General features: G+C 44.8%; 1 protein-coding gene across 1 annotated transcript in view; it reads right to left on the reverse strand.

The window, feature by feature from the left end:
* LOC135504750 (tectonic-3-like) overlaps nucleotides 1–10,039 on the reverse strand; it is a 26,141-nt gene extending 16,102 nt beyond the window's left edge. The window contains 6 exon segments of the mRNA XM_064923594.1: nucleotides 4,546–4,658; nucleotides 5,043–5,151; nucleotides 5,259–5,384; nucleotides 5,386–5,557; nucleotides 8,386–8,500; nucleotides 8,578–10,039. Of these exon segments, the coding sequence (XP_064779666.1) occupies nucleotides 4,546–4,658; nucleotides 5,043–5,151; nucleotides 5,259–5,384; nucleotides 5,386–5,557; nucleotides 8,386–8,500; nucleotides 8,578–8,917 (975 nt within the window). The 5' untranslated portion in view covers nucleotides 8,918–10,039.
* Between the last annotated feature and the right edge of the window lie 10,365 nt (nucleotides 10,040–20,404).

Consider the following 20,404-nt stretch of genomic DNA (forward strand, 5'->3'; position numbering starts at 1 on the left):
TATAGTCTCCCTTTGCTGGATTTAAAGGGATATGAACCAGATTCCTTTTCCTATCGCTTCCTCAAGGTGTCAGTCTTCAGACATAGTTTCAGGCTTTTATTTTGAAAAATGAGCCAGAACGATAACATCGCGTCAAGTGGTCACTTGAGTTTCTCGCTCAGAGTTTGGATAGGTATTGCTTTTCCCTCTCCTACTGTGAAAGGCATTTGCAGTTGATATATTATTGATTATATATTTTAAAAACCTGAGGATTGATTATAAAAAATGTTTGACATGTTTCTGTGGACATTATGGAAACTATTTGGAATTTGTCTGCGTTGTCGTGACTGCTCTTTCCTGTGGATTTCTGAACATAACGCAACAAACAAGCGGTATTTTGGATCTTAAAATAATCTTTATGGAACAAATGGAACATTTGTTGTGTAACTGAGAGTCTTGTGAGTGACAAACAACAGAGTTACACATGGAATAAACAAACGTACTGTCAACACAATAGAAAAAAATCTACATACAGTGTGTGCAAATGAGGTAAGATTAGGGAGGTAAGGCAATAAATAGGCCATAGTAGCGAAGTAATTACTATTTAGCAATTAAACACTGGAGTGATAGATGTGCAGAAGATGAATGTGCAAGTAGAGATAATGGGGTGCAAAGGAGCAAAAAAATATGGGTATGAGGTAGTTGGATGGGCTATGTACAGGTGCAATGATCTGTGAGCTGCTCTGACAGCTGATGCTTAAAGTTATTGAGGGAGATATGAGTCTCCAGCCTCATTGATTTTTGAATTTGTTCCAGTCATTGGCAGCAGAGAACTGTAAGGAAAGGCGGCCAAAGAAGTAATAGGCTTCGGGGGTGACCAATGAAATATACCTGCTGGAGTGCGTGCTACAGGTGGGTGCTACTATGGTGACCAGTGAGCTGAGATAAGGCGGGGCTTTACCTAGCAAAGACTGGTGACAGCCAACGAGAGCATACAGGTCGCAGTGGTGGGTAGTATATGGGGCTTTGGTGACAACACAGATGGCACTGTGATAGCAAATTGGATGCAGTCTGAGTAGAGTGTTGGAGGCTATTTTGTAAATGACATCGCCGAAGTCGAGGATCGGTAGGATGGTCAGTTTTATGAGGGTATGTTTGGCAGCATGATTGAAGGATGCTTTGTTGCAAAATAGGAAGCCAATCCTAGACTTCATTTTGGATTGGAGATGCTTCATATGAGTCTGGAAGTAGAGTTTACAGTCTAACCAGACACCTCGGTATTTGTCCATATATTCTAAGTCAGAACCGTCCAGAGTAGTGATGCTGGACGGGCAGCGATCGGTTGAAGAGCATGCATTTAGTTTTACTTGCATTTAAGAGCAGTTGGATGCTAAGGAAGGAGAGTTGTATGGCATCGAAGCTCGTCTGGATGTTAGTTAGCACAGTGTCCAAAGAAGAGCCAGAAGTATACAGAATGGTGTTGTCTGCATAGAGGTGGATCAGAGAATCACCAGCAGCAAGAGTGACATCATTGACGTATACAGAGAAATGAGTCGGCCCGAGAATTTAACCCTGTGGCACACCCATAGACTGCCAGAGGTCCGGACAACAGGCCCTCCGATTTAACACACTGAACTCTATTAGAAGTAGTTGGTGAACCAGGCGAGGCAGTCATTTGAGAAATCAAGGCTGTTGAGTCTGCCTATAAGAATGTGGTGATTGACAGAGTCGAAAGCCTTGGCCAGGTCGATGAATACACTGCACAGTATTCTCTTTTATCAATGGCGGTTATGATATAGTTTAGGACCTTGAGCATGGCTGAGGTGCACCCATGACCAGTTTGAAAACCAGATTGCATAGCGGAGAAGGTACGGTGGGATTTGAAATGGTCAGTGATCTGTTTGTTAACTTGGCTTTCGAAGACCTTAGAAAGGCAGGGTAAGATAGAAATATGTCTAACAGTTTGGGTCTAGAGTGTCTCCCCCTTTGAAGAGGGGGAAGACCGTGGCAGCTTTCCAATCTTTGGAGATCTCAGACGATATGAACGAAAGGGAGGATGAACAGGCTAGTAAGAGGTTGCAACAATTGCGGTGGATAATTTTAGAAAGAGAGGGACCAGATTGTCTAGCCCAGCTGATTTGTAGGGGTCCAGATTTTGCAACTCTCAGAAAATCAGCTATCTGGATTTGGGTGAAGGAGAAAAGGGGAGGCTTGGTCAAGTTGCTGTGGGGTATGCAGGGCTGTTGATCGGGGTAGGGGTAGCCAGGTGGAAAGCATGGCCAGCCGTAGAAAAATCCTTATTGAAATTCTGAATTATCGTGGATTTATCGGGAGTGACAGTGTTTCCTAGCCTCAGTGCAGTGGGCAGCATATAGGAGGTGCTCTTATTCTCCATGGACTTTAGTGTCCCAGAACTTTTTGGAGTTTGTGCTACAGGATGCAAATTTCTGTTTGAAAAAGCTAGCCTTCGCTTTCCTAACTGCCTGTGTATATTGGTTCCTAACTTCCCTGAAAATGACGGCCTAGGAACGGTGGGTTCACTGCCTCGTTCAGGGGCAGCTCGGGGGATTCATCCTTGCAACCTTACAGTTAACTAGTCCAACGCTCTAACCACCTGTCTCTCATTGCACTCCACGAGGAGACTGGCTTACTGCATTCGCGTAACAGGCAAAGTAAGTTGCTAGTTAGTATTAAACTTATCTTATAAAAAACAATCATAATCACTAGTTAACTACACACGGTGGATGATATTACTAGTTTATCTAGCGTGTCCTGCGTTGCATATAATCGATGCGGTGCGTTTCGTTGCTCCAATGTGTACCTAACCATGAACATCAATGCCTTTCTTAAAAATCAATACACAGAAGTATATATTTTTAAACCTGCATATTTAGCTAAAATAAATCCAGGTTAGCAGGCAATATTAACCAGGTGAAATTGTCACTTCTCTTGCGTTCATTGCACGCAGAGACAGTGTATATGCAACAGTTTGGGCCGCCTAATTTGCCAGAATGTTACGTAATTATGACATAACATTGAAGGTTGTGCAATGTACAGGAATATTTAGACTTATGGATGTCACCCGTTAGATAAAATAAGGAACGGTTCCATATTTCACTGAAAGAATAAAAGTCTTGTTTTCGAGATGATAGTTTCCGGATTCGACCATATTAATGACCTACGGCTCGTATTTCTGTGTGTTATTATGTTATAACTAAGTCTATGATTTGATAGAGCAGTCTGACTGAGCGGTGGTAGGCAGCAGCAGGATTGTAAGCATTCATTCAAACAGCACTTTCGTGTGTTTTGCCAGCAGCTCTTCGTTGTGCGTCAAAGCATTGCGCTGTTTATGACTTCAAGCCTATCAATTCCCAAGATTAGGCTGGTGTAACCGATGTGAAATGGCTAGCTAGTTAGCGGGGTGCACACTAATAGCGTTTCAAACGTCACTCGCTCTGAGACTTGGAGTGGTTGTTCCCCTTGCACTGCAAGGGCCACGGCTTTTGTGGAGTGATGGGTAACGCTGTTTCGAGGGTGGCTGTTGTCGATGTGTTCCTGGTTCGAGCCCAGGTAGGGGCGAGGAGAGGGACGGAAGCTATACTGTTTCACTGGCAATACTGAAGTGCCTATAAGAACATCCAATAGTCAAATGGTATAGAGAGAAATAGTCCTATAATAACTACAACCAAAAACTTCTTACCTGTGAATATTGAAGACATGTTAAAAGAAACCACCAGCTTTCATATGTTCTGAGCAAGGAACTTTCTTCTCCAACACTTTGTTTTTGTATTATTTATTTGAGGCTAAATTGATTTTATTGATCTATTATATTAAGTTAAAATAAGTGTTCATTCAGCCAAACTTCTTCCTACTAAATGATTTAAGACATAAAAATGGTCAAAAGCCACACAGACGCGCGCCCTCCCCCCGTGAGGTGGTGATGCAGGGTACCATACTGAACCAGAAATTACCTCTGTCTCACGCCGTAAGCTCACAACTTTTAAAGGAGGAACCACTGTAGTATGAAGCTGCATCTTGGAGTATTACTTCTCCATATTATGTCATTTATTCCCTGTGAATCCCTTACATTATTTACCACGCAATTAATTAGCTTCATTTCTTAGGAATCAAATTATATATTTCAACAAAATAATGTTTCAGGAATGCTAATTGTATCTGTTACTAACCACAGAAACGATTTCAGAACAATCTGAGATGATGGGTGTCGAAATAGTCTTTCTTGTGCTTTGAGGTGGAACGACCCTTGGTCTGCTCAATAAGCAGTTTCAATAATACCCACCAGAGGGTGAAAATGTCTTCAAAGATTTTGAACTAAAAGTTTAACACTGACATCAGCTTTAGGGAGTGGTAATCAAGTGGCCAATAATGGTTGCAATTGAAATCAGTTCTGTGGGTGATTGTATTGTGTATTGATCACTTAACAATAGATTATCTTGTGTTAATACGGAAGCCAACGGTGGTTGCAATAGGCCCAAGGTATTTATATTATAGAGATACTGTACGCATGCATCCAAAACTTTAGCACACACATGCACACACACTAACCTTGAGCAGGCTGATGTCATGGAAGTAGGACTGTGCATTGAGACTGGGGTCTGTGGCACAGGATAGGGGAGTCAGTGTGCGGGTGCAAGAGAGAGAAATAGACCTCAGGAACCCTACAAGGGGAGACCAGAAATAGAAATATAGAACAATGCTGGTCAAAACAAACATGAGCAACTCTTATTGTACAAGTCCTGGTAGACCATCCCTGTTTCAGTCAGTTTTCTTCCATTTGGTGCCAAATGAACAAGACCCCGGTCTCCCAAGACTATTAACACCACCCAGCACTTCAGCCAACTGCAGCAGTGCGTAAGATTTATACTTTATTCAGAGTATAGGGACACGGTTCAGAAGGACAAGACTTTAGCCAACAGTCAGATAGAAATATGCTATTTAGAACAAAAATGTCTGACTGTTGAAGGAATCATGTCAACTCTATTCATGGCATGTCTATCTGCAAGGTTCAACAACATTTGGCTACTGAACAGGTGCCATCTTACTGGCAGGGTTACGGTCGACACAGGAAGACGTGGCGGCCCCTGGTGAAGGCTGTCGAAGGACCCCACGAATGGAGGAGCTGTTGAAATGGGACATGATTGTGTCATCAACCTGCGACAAAAATAACATGACCAATCAGAGAGAAAAATTACTAGGCCTGTCTGAATGATTAAAATCGCTGGTTAAGATTATTATGCAGACACCACATCTCAACATACCCTGTAGAAATCTTTGGTGTGGGTACTATAAGTTGCGGATCCCTTCCAAGAGAAGTGGTAGGAGGAGTCCAATGGTGTATTAGCAAGAGCTGGAAGGATCTGGGAAACTGTATTATTATCTGTAGACAAGGAATGGATGGATCACCATCAGGAAAATGTTGTTTTTGTGTGTGTGTGTGTGTGTGTGTGTGTGTTTACCCTCTTCTGGTCGAATGCAGACAAATTTGTTTGTGACAGTGACGCATGAAGGATCCACATTGACTCTGAATATCAACCAGCTCTCAATGCATTCACCATATCTGTAAAACAAACAATTCAATTGGTCAAATCAATGTTCCTTGATGTGCTTTAGCAATACATAACTAAATAAATCACTTTTCAGTGCATTCGGAAAGTATTCAGACTCCTTTACTTTTTCAACATTTTCTTACGTTAGTCTTATTCTAAAATTGATTAAATTTAAAACATTTCACTACACACAATACCCCATAATGGCAAAGTGAAAACCGGTTTAGATTTTTTTGTAAATGTATTAAAAATTAAAAAATAAACGTATTCAGACCCTTAGCTATTGTAAGAATATTTAACGATAAATACACAACCCAGAGGACTAAAGGTCAAGAGGGAATTAACCATCGATGGAAATAGTTGCTCTTCTGTAATAGGGAATTAATGATCAATAGAAATAGTTGTTTCTTTGTAATGGGGAACTGAAGATTAATGGGTCAGGGACACGGGAGGAATTTCAGTCGGACTCATAGCTACATGTGGCAAGTTCATTGGTCCGAATTGTCTATACATTGAGCCTCAAACAGAATACTTGGTATTTGGCCATTGGCCCAATTTTACTGCAATGAATTCTAATTGGTCAACCACAGGCTAGGCTTGGGTATAACTCCATCCTGTCTCCTTTTTTTCAGTGGAGAAACCATTGAGGACAGGGAAGAATAAACATCTACTTTCCAGCATAACTGATTTGTTCTCGTTGAATAAATAGATTTTGCTCCCCCTGATTTGCTTTGGGCTCTGTGTTATTGAAGAATGACATCAACAGCTAACACATGGTGCCGTGACCCGGATTAATTGGTCTTGACCAACAAGAAAAAAACAAATCAACTGTGTGTTGATCCAGGGGAAAGATAAGTGGGTTGCGCAGCCCTCTTCGGGGGAGTCAGCTCTTAATCTCCTGACTGCTAAGATATTGCTGGGTGAGTCTAGACCTATATCTATAAGAACCAAATCAGGTTAAAATAAGTGCAAGCATTGAGTGATACATATGTGATGTATAGGGGTTCAAATCCTCTGTTAAAGCCCTAGCAGTTAAAATAAGTCACAATTGAGGGTGTGAAAACTTTTCCATAGAAATGAGTTTCTAGTTGAGTAGAAATTTAAGGTAATGTAAGCATTGTACAAGCTTTTAAAGTGAACTCACATTTTAGGGGTATCCAGGCCCTGTAGAAACAATGTGTTCTATAAGATAGGAGGTTAGAGTCCTCAAGTGGTTGTAAAACTATAAATACTTTTGAAGTTAATGTAATGCAATTTTATTAAATGAGAGAACCACTCTGGAAAAGGGCAGGACAGCTGTTCTGGATGTGAACATGGAAAGTATAAAATTCACTGGCTAGTGATATGAAAAACCATTTCAAATTAGAGTGTAGGCAAGAAATTAAAGAAATATGTCATAGTTGACAAAGATGGAATCTTTCTGATATACAAAAAGCTTGGGGAGAAATAAAATGTCTAACTTATTGACAAAGACACAATGGTCTTTAACTGTATTAGCAAAAGTAAGAAAACATGATACATTCCTTTGATTCTCATGATAGGACATTGCAGAGAGAGAATTTGAGGGCTCTTGGTGAACAGAGACATTAAAAGCCGAAATTCAACAATTACAGGAGGCAAGGGTGGAAAGGGCAGACTTGGCCCCTACCTGTGGGCTCTCTATTCCCTCAATCTACCTTCATGCTGAGTTGCGCAAGACAGATCAGGTTTAAAGCAACTGGTCAGCACTTCCTGGCTTTGAGTCAACAGATTTTGACAGCGGTGACGAACGAGGTCTTAGGGAGTAAAGACAAACCTCCAGTGACAGTAATCACACAAATCAGCATCTCCAAAACAGTTGGATGAATGGTCAAAGACTTTGAAGCATCCACGAAGCGTGGGTATGAAGACGTGGGACCATTTAAAGCGATATAAGGCACTCCACAATCTACATCCTTATAATGGGTTACAGTTGTTCGCCTTTGTTTTGAACAACCATGAACATGGTGTACTTGAAGAAAAGGTTTTATAGAGTTGTGGGTGATGAAGAGCAAGATGTGGCCAATGGATGGAGAGCCATTAATGTTTTCCTTAAGGGTCTGACCAATGCTGTGGGGATGTTTTTCAGCGGCAGGGACTGGGAGACTAATCAGGATCGAGGCAAAGATGAACGGAGCAAAGTAGAGATCCTTGATGAAAACCTGCTCCAGAGCACTCAGGACCTCAGAATGGGCAAAGGTTCACCTTCCAACAGAACAACAACACTAAGAGCACAGACAAGACAACGCAGGAGTGGCTTTGGGACAAGTCTCTGGATGTCCTTGAGTGGCCCAGCCAGAGCCTGGACCTGAACCTGATCTAACATCTCTGTAGAGGCCTGAAAATAGTTGTGCAGCGACACTCCACATCCAACCTAACTGAGCTTGAGAGGATCTGCAGAGAAGAATGTGAGAAACTCCCCAAATACAGGTGTGTCAAGCTTGTCATATCCAAGAAGACTCAAGGCTGTAATCACTGCCAAAGGTGCTTCAACAAAGTACTGAGTAAAGGGTCAGAATACTTATGGAAATTAGGTATCTACGTTTTTATTTTTCAAAAATTTAACATTTCTAAAAACCATTTTTTTCTTTGTCATTATGGGTATTGTGTGTAGATTGGTTAGGGGGGGAAAACAATGTAATGCATTTTAGAATAAGGCTGTAACAAAAAGTGGAAAAGGTGAAGGGGTCTGAATACTTTCCAAATGCACTGCACCTTGACACCAATGTAGCGAACAGTGGCGGTGAACGCAGCGTCCCTTGCGAGGATCGAACCTGGACAGTCATGACCCCAAGGCAAATGCACAGGCGTATAAACTTACATGACTTCATCTAAACATCCATTGAAGACAGAGCTCAAGTCAGGGATGTCGCAGTCCACAATGTCACAGCAGCAGCCAATATCACAGAAGTCTGGGGTCAAATCACATAAACACACTACAAGACAGCAAATGTTAATCTCAAAAATATTGGAGCACACTAATTTATTTTTTCAATGACAATAGACAACCTACCTTTTGGAATCAGACTTGTTTTGGCAGTAGTTTCAACAGGAGGTGCGACAGTTTCAATGACTGGCTCGGTGGTGGCTTCAGATGATGGAGCCAGGTCCGTGGTTACCGTGGAAACACCATCTTGAGTGACAGTTTCAGCAGAAGCAGTTGCAAAAGTATCCAATGCAACAGTTGAAACGGTATACATCGGGTCAGTGCTACTGAAAGACTCATAGGTTTTTGGACTGTTCGTTGTTATTGAAGACTCTGTGTTGACTCCTCCATCTGTGGCCGCATGGGTCACACGTGCAGAAAGTACAATAACTAGCTGCACTGCGCGATAAAAATGGTATGTGGACATTTTTGTCTAACAGGTGCGAACTCTACCGGCTAACGTTAGCTAGATAAAAACATAGCTAACGTTAGCTAGCACCGCAAAACAATAGGTAGCATTAACTAGGAAACGAGACAAACTACTCACGTGACCTATGCACGAAAATCCAACACTATTGAAGACATGCTAACAAAATGTAGCTATAAAAAGCCTCACGTTGCCAAGGAAGCTCAAACCGCTTAGCTTACATCCGTTTCTTCTTCTTCTATGGTATTTTGGAGGTCTGCGAACAATCAGCTGCCTACTGTGTACGGCCAGTCGTGTATACCCCTAACGGACATTTTGGTGACCTTATTTTACCTTTTCTGCTGCTTTTGAGACATGGTTCGATCCCTCATTGGGGCACTACCTGAGTAAATAAAACACTAAACAATACAGTAACTATTTGTCACTATGTATTATTATTCTAATGTGTATTAATTACAGAATTGTGTCAGTTATTAATGATAAACCTTTAAACTGCACTCTTTCACCCCTCCCTCCCCATCTCTCTATTTTTTCAGCTCCAGGTGACAAAACCAATACACAGTCCAAGGGTTGCAGGTCTGCCAATTTCCTTCTGGTCACACATTCAGAGGCGGCCACTAGGAGGAGCACTCTTTTCTATTTGAAGATGTTTTTTTATATATATATATATATATATGTATATCTACTAGGGTTGAGGTTAGTGCACCTGCCTAGTGATTATTTGGCCGGGTTTCAATACCTGCTATAGTCACAATTTTTTTGCTCACAGGCCTAATATTAGACAAATAGCTACCTGTAAAGGAATGAGAGTGACCATTTTAGAAAATCATAGGACATAGTCTTTGGTTGCATGCTATATTATGTCAATCAATGCCTATAACTGATGCTTCGTGGTCTTATGCTGCCATCTATTGGAAATATTTAGCATTTAAGTTATTCATTTACAGACATTGTTGAAGCAGCTGAGAAAGTGTATTTTTCTTATTAATTCCTGAGATCAGTCTCAAACCTGCCCCACCTATCCCAGCCAATTGCAGTAATTTCACATAGGTTACTAGGTCACACCCAGTTCAAACCACATTTGAAAAATAAAATGTGGCTTGTTTATCAAGTGTTCTGCCTTGCAATAATATATATTATAAAATAACTATAACAAAAATGGCTAAATGCTTGCATAGGGTTTGATTTAAAAAATATATAAATGATATTTAGTACTATAATGGTATTTACTAACATAATATTATTACAAAAATAGTTTAAAGTGTTCTAGGCTACCCTACCCAAGAATTGGGGTTAAGGCTAAAATAGGTTATAACTAGGGTTAGGGTTTAAGGCAAAAACCAGTATGGGTTTATAGCTCTTGCGCCTCCCTGTGGCCTTCTGTGGTTAGTACGTAACTCATCCGTGACACATACTAGCTCGTAATCGGAGATGGCAACTGCGTCAGATCTACAAATCAATGAGCTCGACCTATGAATTTGGTTTGCAACTCTGTGAACCTGCGCAGCGTTCGCTCCACCTAATGCCGACTAACAAACCAATTGGCGCATATCAAATTACCCAGCAGCCATTTAGAAACAACAAATTGTCCAAAAAATAGGTTATTTCTTAATTTAAAAATGTCTTCTGGCTGTTTAAAAAGAAAATCTGCCACATCTTGAAAAAGAGGACAGGGACATGCGTTTTGTTTAGGTTTACACCTTTTTCTGAAAGAAAATATAGTTAACCATGACCAGAAAATGTTTAACGCTATGCGCCAGCCATCGTTAATACTGTGGATCACAATTGTGTACCCAGGTGAACAGTGAGTGCACACAGTGAGTGCTGTAACCTAGTTAATTACTTGAGGTAAGCCTAACAGGCTGACTACACCGCAAAATATATTTAGACATACATGTTATTCAATTATTGCACCCACACTGCACGTGCACACTAATGAGCGTCTGCGTTGCTCCTCATTGGTTATACCCACGTGGGTGACTGTGGGTGACTGAAAGACGAACTAGGTCAGGAAGGAGGAGAGATGACTAGAAACGATTCGGTTGACTGTTTTATGTGTGGATTAATTGGCGGAGTAGAGGACCTTGTGCATTTCAGGTAAAATAACAACTCAATGTTTATATCCCAGGACAAATTAGTTAGCAAAAGCAAGCTGGTTCAGAGTTTGTTTTGATATTTTAACCTGCATGTCGTGATCGCGTTTGGTTTGGGGGGACAAAATGCATTTATGCACGATGGTGCATGTGCCACCGGTTTGGGTTCCGTGTATGAGTTTAAAGTGGGCATGTCTCTTTGCCAACAATTGCAAAGCAGGCATTGTGACGTAGAACAATAGGTTGGGAATAGAATCTTCGGAAGGTGAGTTGGTGCCACGGTGCTCAATAGAACTAACAGGAGCTGGCAGGGGGAAAAATGCCCTAAAATAAGTGCTGTTTTTTCAACTACGGCAAGCAGTTGGGACAGATGGTATAATATTATGAAACTGGGCTCCAGGGCGGGGTGGATGCAATGAACTCGTTATCAGAAAAAAGCGTTGTTAAAAATGTTGTGTCCAGCCTACTGATATGCCTCTGTACTCTTCTAATTTTTCATAGTGGAACCATCCACTCCAAAGGAGAACACAAAGTAATAAAAAATGTCCCCATACGTAACTTCACGCAATTTTATCATGTCAAGTAAGTATTAATCATGGACGGATGGGATACGGTGATACCATCCGACCTCCGAAGATCCATGTGTGTGTTCCCAAACGTAAGCCATGTTTTGATTTTGTGTTAACGATGCATGTTTTTTATTATTAGCTAGTCACCGCTCTGAGGTAATTTGCTAGTGTTGCCGGAAGTTGTGAAACTGAAACAAAAACACAATTGCTTTAGAATGGAACTAGGTGAAGTGGGCGGTCTTTAGCTAAATGACCCTAAAATCAAAAGTAACAGTCAGTATCTGGTGTGGCCACCAGCTGCATTAAGTACTGCAGTGCATCTTGTCATGGACTGCACCAGATTTGCCAGTTCTTGCTGTGAGATGTTACCCCACTCTTCCACCAAGGCACTTGCAAGTTCCCAAACATTTCTGGGGGGTATGGCCCTAGCCCTCACCCTCCGATCCAACAGGTCCCAGACATGCTCAATGGGATTGAGATCCGGGCTCTTCGCTGGCCATGGCAGAACACTGACATTTCTATCTTGCAGGAAATCACGCACAGAACGAGCAGTATGGCTGGTGGCATTGTCATGCTGGAGGGTCATGTCAGGATGAGCCTGCAGGAAGGGTACCACATGAGCGAGGAGGATGTCTCCCCTGTAATGAACTGCGTTGAGTTTGCAGGCAATGACAAAACCATCACCCCTGGTGAGACAAAGCCGTGACTCGTCAGTGAAGAGCACTTTTTGACAGTCCTGTCTGGTCCAGCGACGGTGGGTTTGTGCCCATAGGCAACGTTGTTGCCGAGGACCTGCCTTACAAAAGGCCTACAAGCCCTCAGCCCAGCCTCTCTCAGCCCAGCCTCTCTCAGCCCAGCCTCTCTCAACCCAGCCTCTCTCAACCCAGCCTCTCTCAACCCAGCCTCTCTCAGCCTATTGCGGACAGTCTGAGCACTGATGAAGGGATTGTGCGTTCCTGGTGTAACTCGGGGAGTTGTTGCCATCCTGTACCTGTCCCGCAGGTGTGATGTTCAGATGTTCAGATCCTGTGCAGGTGTTGTTACACGTGGCCTGCCACTGCGAGGAAGATCGGCTGTCCATCCGGTCTCCCTGTAGCGCTGTCTTAGGCGTCTCACAGTACGGACATTGCAATTTATTGCCCTGGCCACATCTGCAGTGCTCATGCCTCCTTGCAGCATGCCTAAGGCACGTTCACACAGATGAGCAGGGACCCTGGGCATCTTTCTTTTGGTGTTTTTCATAGTCAGTAGAAAGGCCTCTCCTGTCCTAAGTTTTCATAAGTGTGACCTTAATTGCCTACCGTCTGTAAGCTGTTAGTGTTAACGACTGTTTCACAGGTGCATGTTCATTAATTGTTTATGGGTCATTGAACAAGCATAGGAAACAGTGTTTAAACCCTTTACAATGAATATCTTTTGGATTTTTACAAATTATATTTGAAAGACAGGGTAATGAAAAAGGGGCGTTTCTTTTTTTGCTGAGTTTATATGGATCACTCCAATATATTGGTATCACTCCATGGCGGAGGGATACATCCGAGGTGAGTATTTACAGATTTACTCCTGTGTACAAGAGGTACAAGAGGAAGCCCAGCTGGCCGCAGCACAGATCTCAGCGAGGGGCACTCCTCTCAGTAGAGCCCAGGATGCAGCCACACCTCGTATTGAATGTGGCACCACAGATCCCAGCACTGTTATGCCAGCCAGGTGGTATGATGTCATAATCGTGTCCACGATCCAGTGAGAGAGCCTCTGCTTTGATAGCCCAGCCCGTAGGACTTGTTCACCATAGCAGACAAAGAGCTGGTCTGATTTCACTGACCGCGTCCGCTCCTAGCTGGACGCAGGCGACAAATCCCCTTAATAAACCTGGAGACCAAGGGATGGTGCCCCACTGGCCTGTCCATCCACCCCACATAGCAGGCAGATATAGCGGCCAAATACCCACTCAGTGTAGATACTGCCAAGCCCTCATCCAAGCGAGACTGCAGTTATTGAAGGACATACTGCCTTCCACATGACTCGGGCACAACCTCAATACCAGTTCACCAAGAGCAGAACAACCGCCAGCGCAACTGGTGTGCCGCTGTTGTAGCCAGCGCCCTTGCGCTCTGCATGGTGTTCATGTCACCCTGCTGTAGTCCTAACATGGATCATTGGTGCCATTCAGTGGCCAAGCCCACCGGCTGAGACAGTGTGGTCTTGGATACCACAGAGTTCCCCCGGCCTGAGACAGCAAGTTCGGTCGCAGGGGAAGTTGACAAGATGTCCCAGGCAACAGGGATAGGAGAAGGCTGAACCAAGGTCGCCTGGGCCAGAAAGGGGCCACCAGAAGCAGACAATACTCTGCCATCCTGGTCCTGTCTAGCACAGCCTGGATCAGAGGAAAGGGGGGAATAAAGCTCCAGCCCGACTGAGGTTCCACATGCTGAGCCAGAGCATCCAAGCCCAGAGGCCCTGGAGACTCCGACATGGAGTACCACAGGGGGCAGTGTGCATTGTCCAGTGAGGAAACAGATCCACCCGCGCCCTCCCAAACCTTCCCACAGGTGCTGCACCACCTGGGGATGTAGGCTCCAGTCCCAAAGTGGCGGACCCTCCATCGAGAGCATATCCGCTGCCACACTCAGGATGTCAGGTACGTGCGCTGTGCATAGAGACGCTAGACAGCCCTGAGCCCAGAGAAGGAGCTCCCGTGTCATAAGATGGAGGCGGTGGGACCGTAGTCCACCTTGATGGTTGATGTAAGCCACCACTGTGGTGTTTGTGTTCTCACCAGTACATGTCTTCCTTTCAAATGTGGAAGGAAAGACCCCAGGGCCAGCAGTACAGCTCTAGTGTATTGATGTGCCTGTCGCTCCAAGGGGGTAGCCAACAGCCGCTGACCTGCTCTTGGAGGAGTCTGTGCTGACCAGCTCCTGGCGGCACATCCTCAGCATCTCCAACCCACCTGAGACAAAGGAGTGACAGCGCCACCTCAACAATGCCTTGAGGCACTGTGCAGTCACCTGCAGCTGGTGATGACGGTGGCGCTTTGGGTGCAGCCGGTGGGAGTTGAACCACCGTTGAAGAGGCCGGAGATGGAGCAGGTCCAGGGGAATAGGCAACGAGGCCGCCGTCAGCCAGCCCAACAGGCATTGACAGGTCAGGGCGGACACCACTCGCCTCTGCCGAAAGTGGTTGAGGCAAGATGGATAACCTGAATCCTTCTGGTGGGCAGGTGTGCTCTCATGAGGACTGAGTCCAGTTCCATGCCAATGAAGGCCACCCCCTGGGTGGGTGTCAGATCACTCTTTCTTGTCATTTACAGTAATGACCAGCCCGCCAATGTGAGTCAGGAGCATGTCTGTCTGACAGGACCTGGGTCCTGGTCGGGGCACAAATAAGCCCATCGTCCAGGTAATTGAGGCTCAACAATCCTCGGGACGTGAGAGGTGCCAGGACAGCATCCATGCACTTTGTGAAAGTGCAGGGTGCCAAGGCGAGGCCGAAGGGAAAAACCATGAATTCGTAAGACGTTTCTTCTAAGTAAATCGGAGGTACTGCCAATGAGCTGGGTGAACAGGAACATGGAAGCACGCATCCCTCAGGTCCAGTGCCACAAACCACTGGTCCCTGGACACTGCCTGCAACACGAGGCTGGGGACAGCATGTGGAACCTCAGTACCTTCAAGTAACCATTGAGGTTGCAGGGGTCCAGAATCAGGTCGAAACCCTCTCTTTTTGGAACCACAAAATAAGTGGAGTAGAACCTAGCTAGTCGTTCTGTTGTCTCGATCCTGCAGATGGCACCCTTGTCCAGGAGTGAGGAGATCTCCAGCTGCAGGGTTTTCTTCAGGGGGGGGGGGGGGGCCGGCACCGGAATTGAAGTCGGTACCCCTCGAGCATTGTAAACACCCAGGGGACTCCACACCCTCCTCCCACTTTGCTCTTTGAGACCTGGAGAAGCGCTGAGGCCGGGGAAGCGTGTGTAAGGGGTCCTGCCTGGGGCCCGCCTCTCCTCTGGCGCCCCAAGCACCTGGGTCTCCCAGGCGGTGACGGATGATACCATCACACCTGTCACAAAGGGAAGCCATAAACTCAACCAAGCCAACCATGCCACGGAGCAGGGGCCCGACACCCTGGGAGAGCTTATGTCGTGACCCCCTTGGAGGAATAGGAACCCGGTGAGGAATAATTTACCCAGTACCTCTGCAAACACAGGGGAAGACCCCTGTGGGAAAAACAGGCAGACAAAAAAAACAGCAACCAAGTAATGGATTTGTTTTTTGTTTTTACACCAACTGCAATATTACCAACCAGTTTAATATCCAAGCAGTAAAAACAGCACCATATGGAGTAACACCCATTAAGGAACCCCAAAGTTAATGTCTCAACGTAGTTTTCCATGATACTCACACTCTGTAGGGGAAAGAAACAGCACGTACAGCCGGGGAGCAGCATGTTAAGCAATTCACAACAGACATAGAACAAGCCAGTCGGCAAGTTGTGTAAGGTAAATTACAGTTTGTGGCAGCAAGAGCTACCAATATATTAATGCACACGGAGTCGTAGTGTACACAAGCACGACAATCCACTGGCAGAAGATACAGATCAACCGTGTACAGCAAGTGGAGCAATCAAGAGGGGCTGGCCATGTGGCCAGCTGTTCCAGGATGCAAACAGCCAGAGAGTACACTTCCACGCAAGATATTACACTTATCAAGCGAACTTCAGAAAGCTTTTTTTAAAATGTTTTTAAAAGTTTTTGTTGTCATATTTCCTTTAAAAACAGCTCATACATTTTTTACAACATTTCATACACATAAAAATGGCAATAAAGCATAAAACACAGCTTTTTAAGGTTACATTTAAATTAGTTAAAAAGTACATGTTGTTAAAACCAATAAGAACAACCATGAGTAAAAGTACTTTTCATTGTAAAAACCTCAAATCTGTAAAAGCCATTTAAAATGTGTACAATTGATTTAACAAAGGTAAAAAAAAATTAAGACATGAGAAACATGTTAAAAAGTCACTTTGTTAAAAGGCTGACTTCGATCCTTTGTTCAGGAGTGGGGTGAGTCCTTATCAAACTCGCCTCCTCCTGCTCTCCCGAATCAATCATTGTCCTGTCCTTCGGGGCCCAGAGGAGATCCCTCCCCTAGGCGCATCGCCCTAGGCGCTGCAGCGCTGTCAGGCCGTGGCCGCCGGGACCTAGGGTGTTGTGGGGGACCCTTCGCCTGGGGTCGAGGCCCCCTTCCTTCCGTACCACCCCAGGGCTTCCGTGGCTACCATGGCCACTGCCTGGGGGGTGGTGTCTACTTGTTTCGCTACCAGCAGGTTACGGGAGGACCACAGTGCTTCCTTCAGGCACGTGAGGGTGGGCCAGAACTTGGTGAAGGCCTTCAATGGAATAGGATTAAAATTGATTAAAATGGCAACACCGTAATTCTTGATAAAATTGGAACCACTCCAAATGGAGGGACCGTGCTGCCACTTATCCTCCCATTTGCTGTAAGAGGATAAAAAGGGTAGACCACACTCCTGTAATAAAAACACATCTGAGTTAAACCTTTCTAAAAAGGATAAAACTGACTGTGCTCTCATTGCTGTTTTTACGCTACTCACGTTTATAATGGTGATTTTAAAAGCCAGGGGGTGAGTAAAAACAGTGCTTAAAGAAAAGGCATTTGAACAGTTAAAAGGGGGTTAGGGAGAGGAGGTTAAAACTGGACTTAAAAAGGCAACTTATTTGGGGGAGTTGGAGGGGAAGGTTCAAGGTTCTTCCTCCCCCTGGGAGCTCTCCCATTTCACCTTTTTTTTCATCACCCTGTTCGGGGCCGGAGAGCTCCTTAGCATTTCTTTTTCGTGGGGGGAGGTGTTCCTCCAGAATCTCCCCCCCTTCTCCCGTATCTCCTGACACCATCTCCATGGTGCTTTCCGACACCGTCCCTATAATGTCTGACCCACTTGGGGAGCTCTCGCTAAAAATCTCTCCAGAGCCGCCTTTCTCGGCCCTTTCTCCTTCAGAGGTCACATTAGTCAGGGGCAGGGGGGTTGGGGGGGGTTGTCCTCTCCTCCCACTTCATCCACCACTGCACCTTCCGCGCCCTCCACTACAGCCACCACCTCCACCGGCTCCATAACTGCCTCCTCCACCACCGGCTCCACAACCACCTCCTCGGCAACTGCCGTTCCAACCACCTGGCGCTTGAAAGCCCGGTCCGCAGCAGCCCACTCCCTCCTTCCAGCCCTGGCCTTATTGACCCAGGAGGAAGGGAAGCCGAGGATGAGGTGGGACCACTCGCCACAGGCCTTCCGTTCGTGCACTCCTCGTAGTGGTGGCCCACCTCCTGGCACTTCTTGCAGTCAACCTTTTGACAGGCGTCTGCAAGGTGGCCATGTTCACCACACAAACATTGCTGTGAGGGACCCCTGGGTGTTCAGGGCGTTCTGGAGTTTCCCCCAGAACTCCTCCAGGAAGCTGGCATTGGCAAAACTGACATCGAAGTCTTTCCCATAGGCGAGGGCTAAGATGCAGTTTACCTGCGCGGGATGGAAACCAAGTTATTTTTGGAGGAATTTTCTGGAGAAATCCAATCGGGATAACTCCATTGTTTCTCCTCCCTTCTCCTTTAAGAGGAGGCGCACTGCATGGTGCCTCCTCATGCCAGCCTGTGCTGCTGACATGATGGAAGCCAATTCCCTTTAAACACAACACCAGTGAAAAGGGGGGGGGGGGAGGGGGAGGGGTGTGGAACAACCGAGGGAGCTCGCAGGCTCAGCTAGGCTAGCTAAACAGGGCCTACCAGCACCACGGGGCACACAACAAACTATCTAGCACAGCACCAAGCTAATCTTATTAACAAAGGGAAGGGACACAAGGAGAGGAATTTTTTAAATATTTTTTTCCACAAAAGGGAGAGACAAAAAAGAAACCACACAAACTAAACAAAGGCTAGGAAGCTAGCAGGCCACACCAGCAGGCCAAGCTAAGCTTACCAGCTAGCAGGCCCACAAGCCAAGAGGCTTCACAACAAAAACAAACAAAGCACACAAACCAAAAAGGGGGGACAAACTAGGGGGTAAGACGAACAAACAAAATAATTGAGGTTAGAGGGAAATAAGGGGATAACAAAAGGGGACACACTGACCAACAACACCTGCCAGACTTGGGGGCCGAGTAAGCTAGCAAGCCTCACCAGCAGACCAGGCTAGGCTAACCAGCTAGCAGGCCGGCCAGCAAAAGTCCCCCAGTTGACAATGCAAAACAACAAGGAATTGAGACAAAAGGCAATTTGGGGGATAAACTAAAGGTACAAGGTGGCTGGGGACAAGGGGGGCAAAGGAAATACAGTCAACCAAACAAACAAACAAAGCCTGCCGCGCCTAAAGGGTCAGGAGGCTAGCAGGCCAAGCCAAGTTAAAGCTAGCAGGCCAACAAGCCAGAAAGCCACTCCAGCCCGCGGACAACACAAAACAGTAGGATACAAGGGGGAGGAGAGATGCAAAACAGGACAAACAAGGGAAAAACAAAATTAAAATAAGTAAAGAAAAAAGACCAGAGGGCCTTTAAACCCACCCTACAGGTGCTGGTGCATCTGTAGTCCACCACCAGAACCACCACCTAACCCAGGACAAAGAAAAACAATGGTGAAACAATACAACAACAATAATAACAATAATAATGATTTTCAACAAAAATAAAAAGCACAATTTTCCCAGGCGCCCTCCGGCCTGCGATCACTTCTCCGATCAAGTGCAGCACTGTCAAAGTAACTACACTTGATCTGAGCCAAAAGGCAGAGTCCTGTGCTGTGGTATTTAATTTACCGGCTGTACCAGTTCCCACTACACTGGCCGTGGATGGAGAAACTTTTGAGGATTCCCAGATGGATACAGGTTATTCAGAATGATATTACATATGCTCACTCACACCAACAGATGACATGTTGTTGAGCTGATTACTTACTGTCACTTTGTGCATCTCTCTTTCAGATCTGCCATGCACTCCACCACTGCCCGACAGCCTCACACAGAAGTGCATACACTGGGCCTGGCAAGACTGACAAAGCAGAGATGGGTGGTTGACAAGGAAAAATAAAACACAACATGCACACACACTCTCCGTCTCTGTCACACACACATTATCCCCAATGTAAATCAATTGTAATTACTTGTTTATTTTATGTATGTTCCATTTTATATTAGGATTGGAGATATCTACGACTACATATCCATTATCAATATCTACATAATTACTCTAAATATCTATCCAATAAAAGTGTGACTGTTAATATTGTATAAGACTATTGTGTATTTTTTCTGAGTTGAAAAACAGGCCTCACTCTAAGAGAAAACACACATTAGACCCAATGTAAATATATTGTTTATTTTATGTATGTTCCATTTTATTTGAGGATTGTGTGCAATAAAGTACATTCACAGTTAAAGCAACAGTTTGGTTTATTAGATACTTCTCTGATTAAAATGAATGACCAAAAGGAAGTCGGCAGACCTGCAATTCTCTGGGAGTGTGTGCAGGTTTTTGTCATCTGGAGCTGAAACAGGGCCTCAACAGCACTTACATGTGAACAGGGTTCCCAGAAGTGGCAGGCTAATGTTTATTGTCCTGCCCCCCAAAAAAAATTATGTACCAAAGCCATTCCCTGGCTACCCATCCACATATTTTGTTCTCCACAATGAATGTATGTAGCGAGTCATCAGGCAACCAAGGCCAAGGAATGGAGAGAGAGATGACCTGGAAGGAGTTCCAGACCTCAGCTTTTTATGAAGCAGAAAAGATGAGATGGGTGGCTAACAATAAAAAATAAAATATATAC

The sequence above is a fragment of the Oncorhynchus masou genome, chromosome 18, assembly GCF_036934945.1.
Source record: "Oncorhynchus masou masou isolate Uvic2021 chromosome 18, UVic_Omas_1.1, whole genome shotgun sequence".
Taxonomy (NCBI): Eukaryota; Metazoa; Chordata; class Actinopteri; order Salmoniformes; family Salmonidae; genus Oncorhynchus; species Oncorhynchus masou.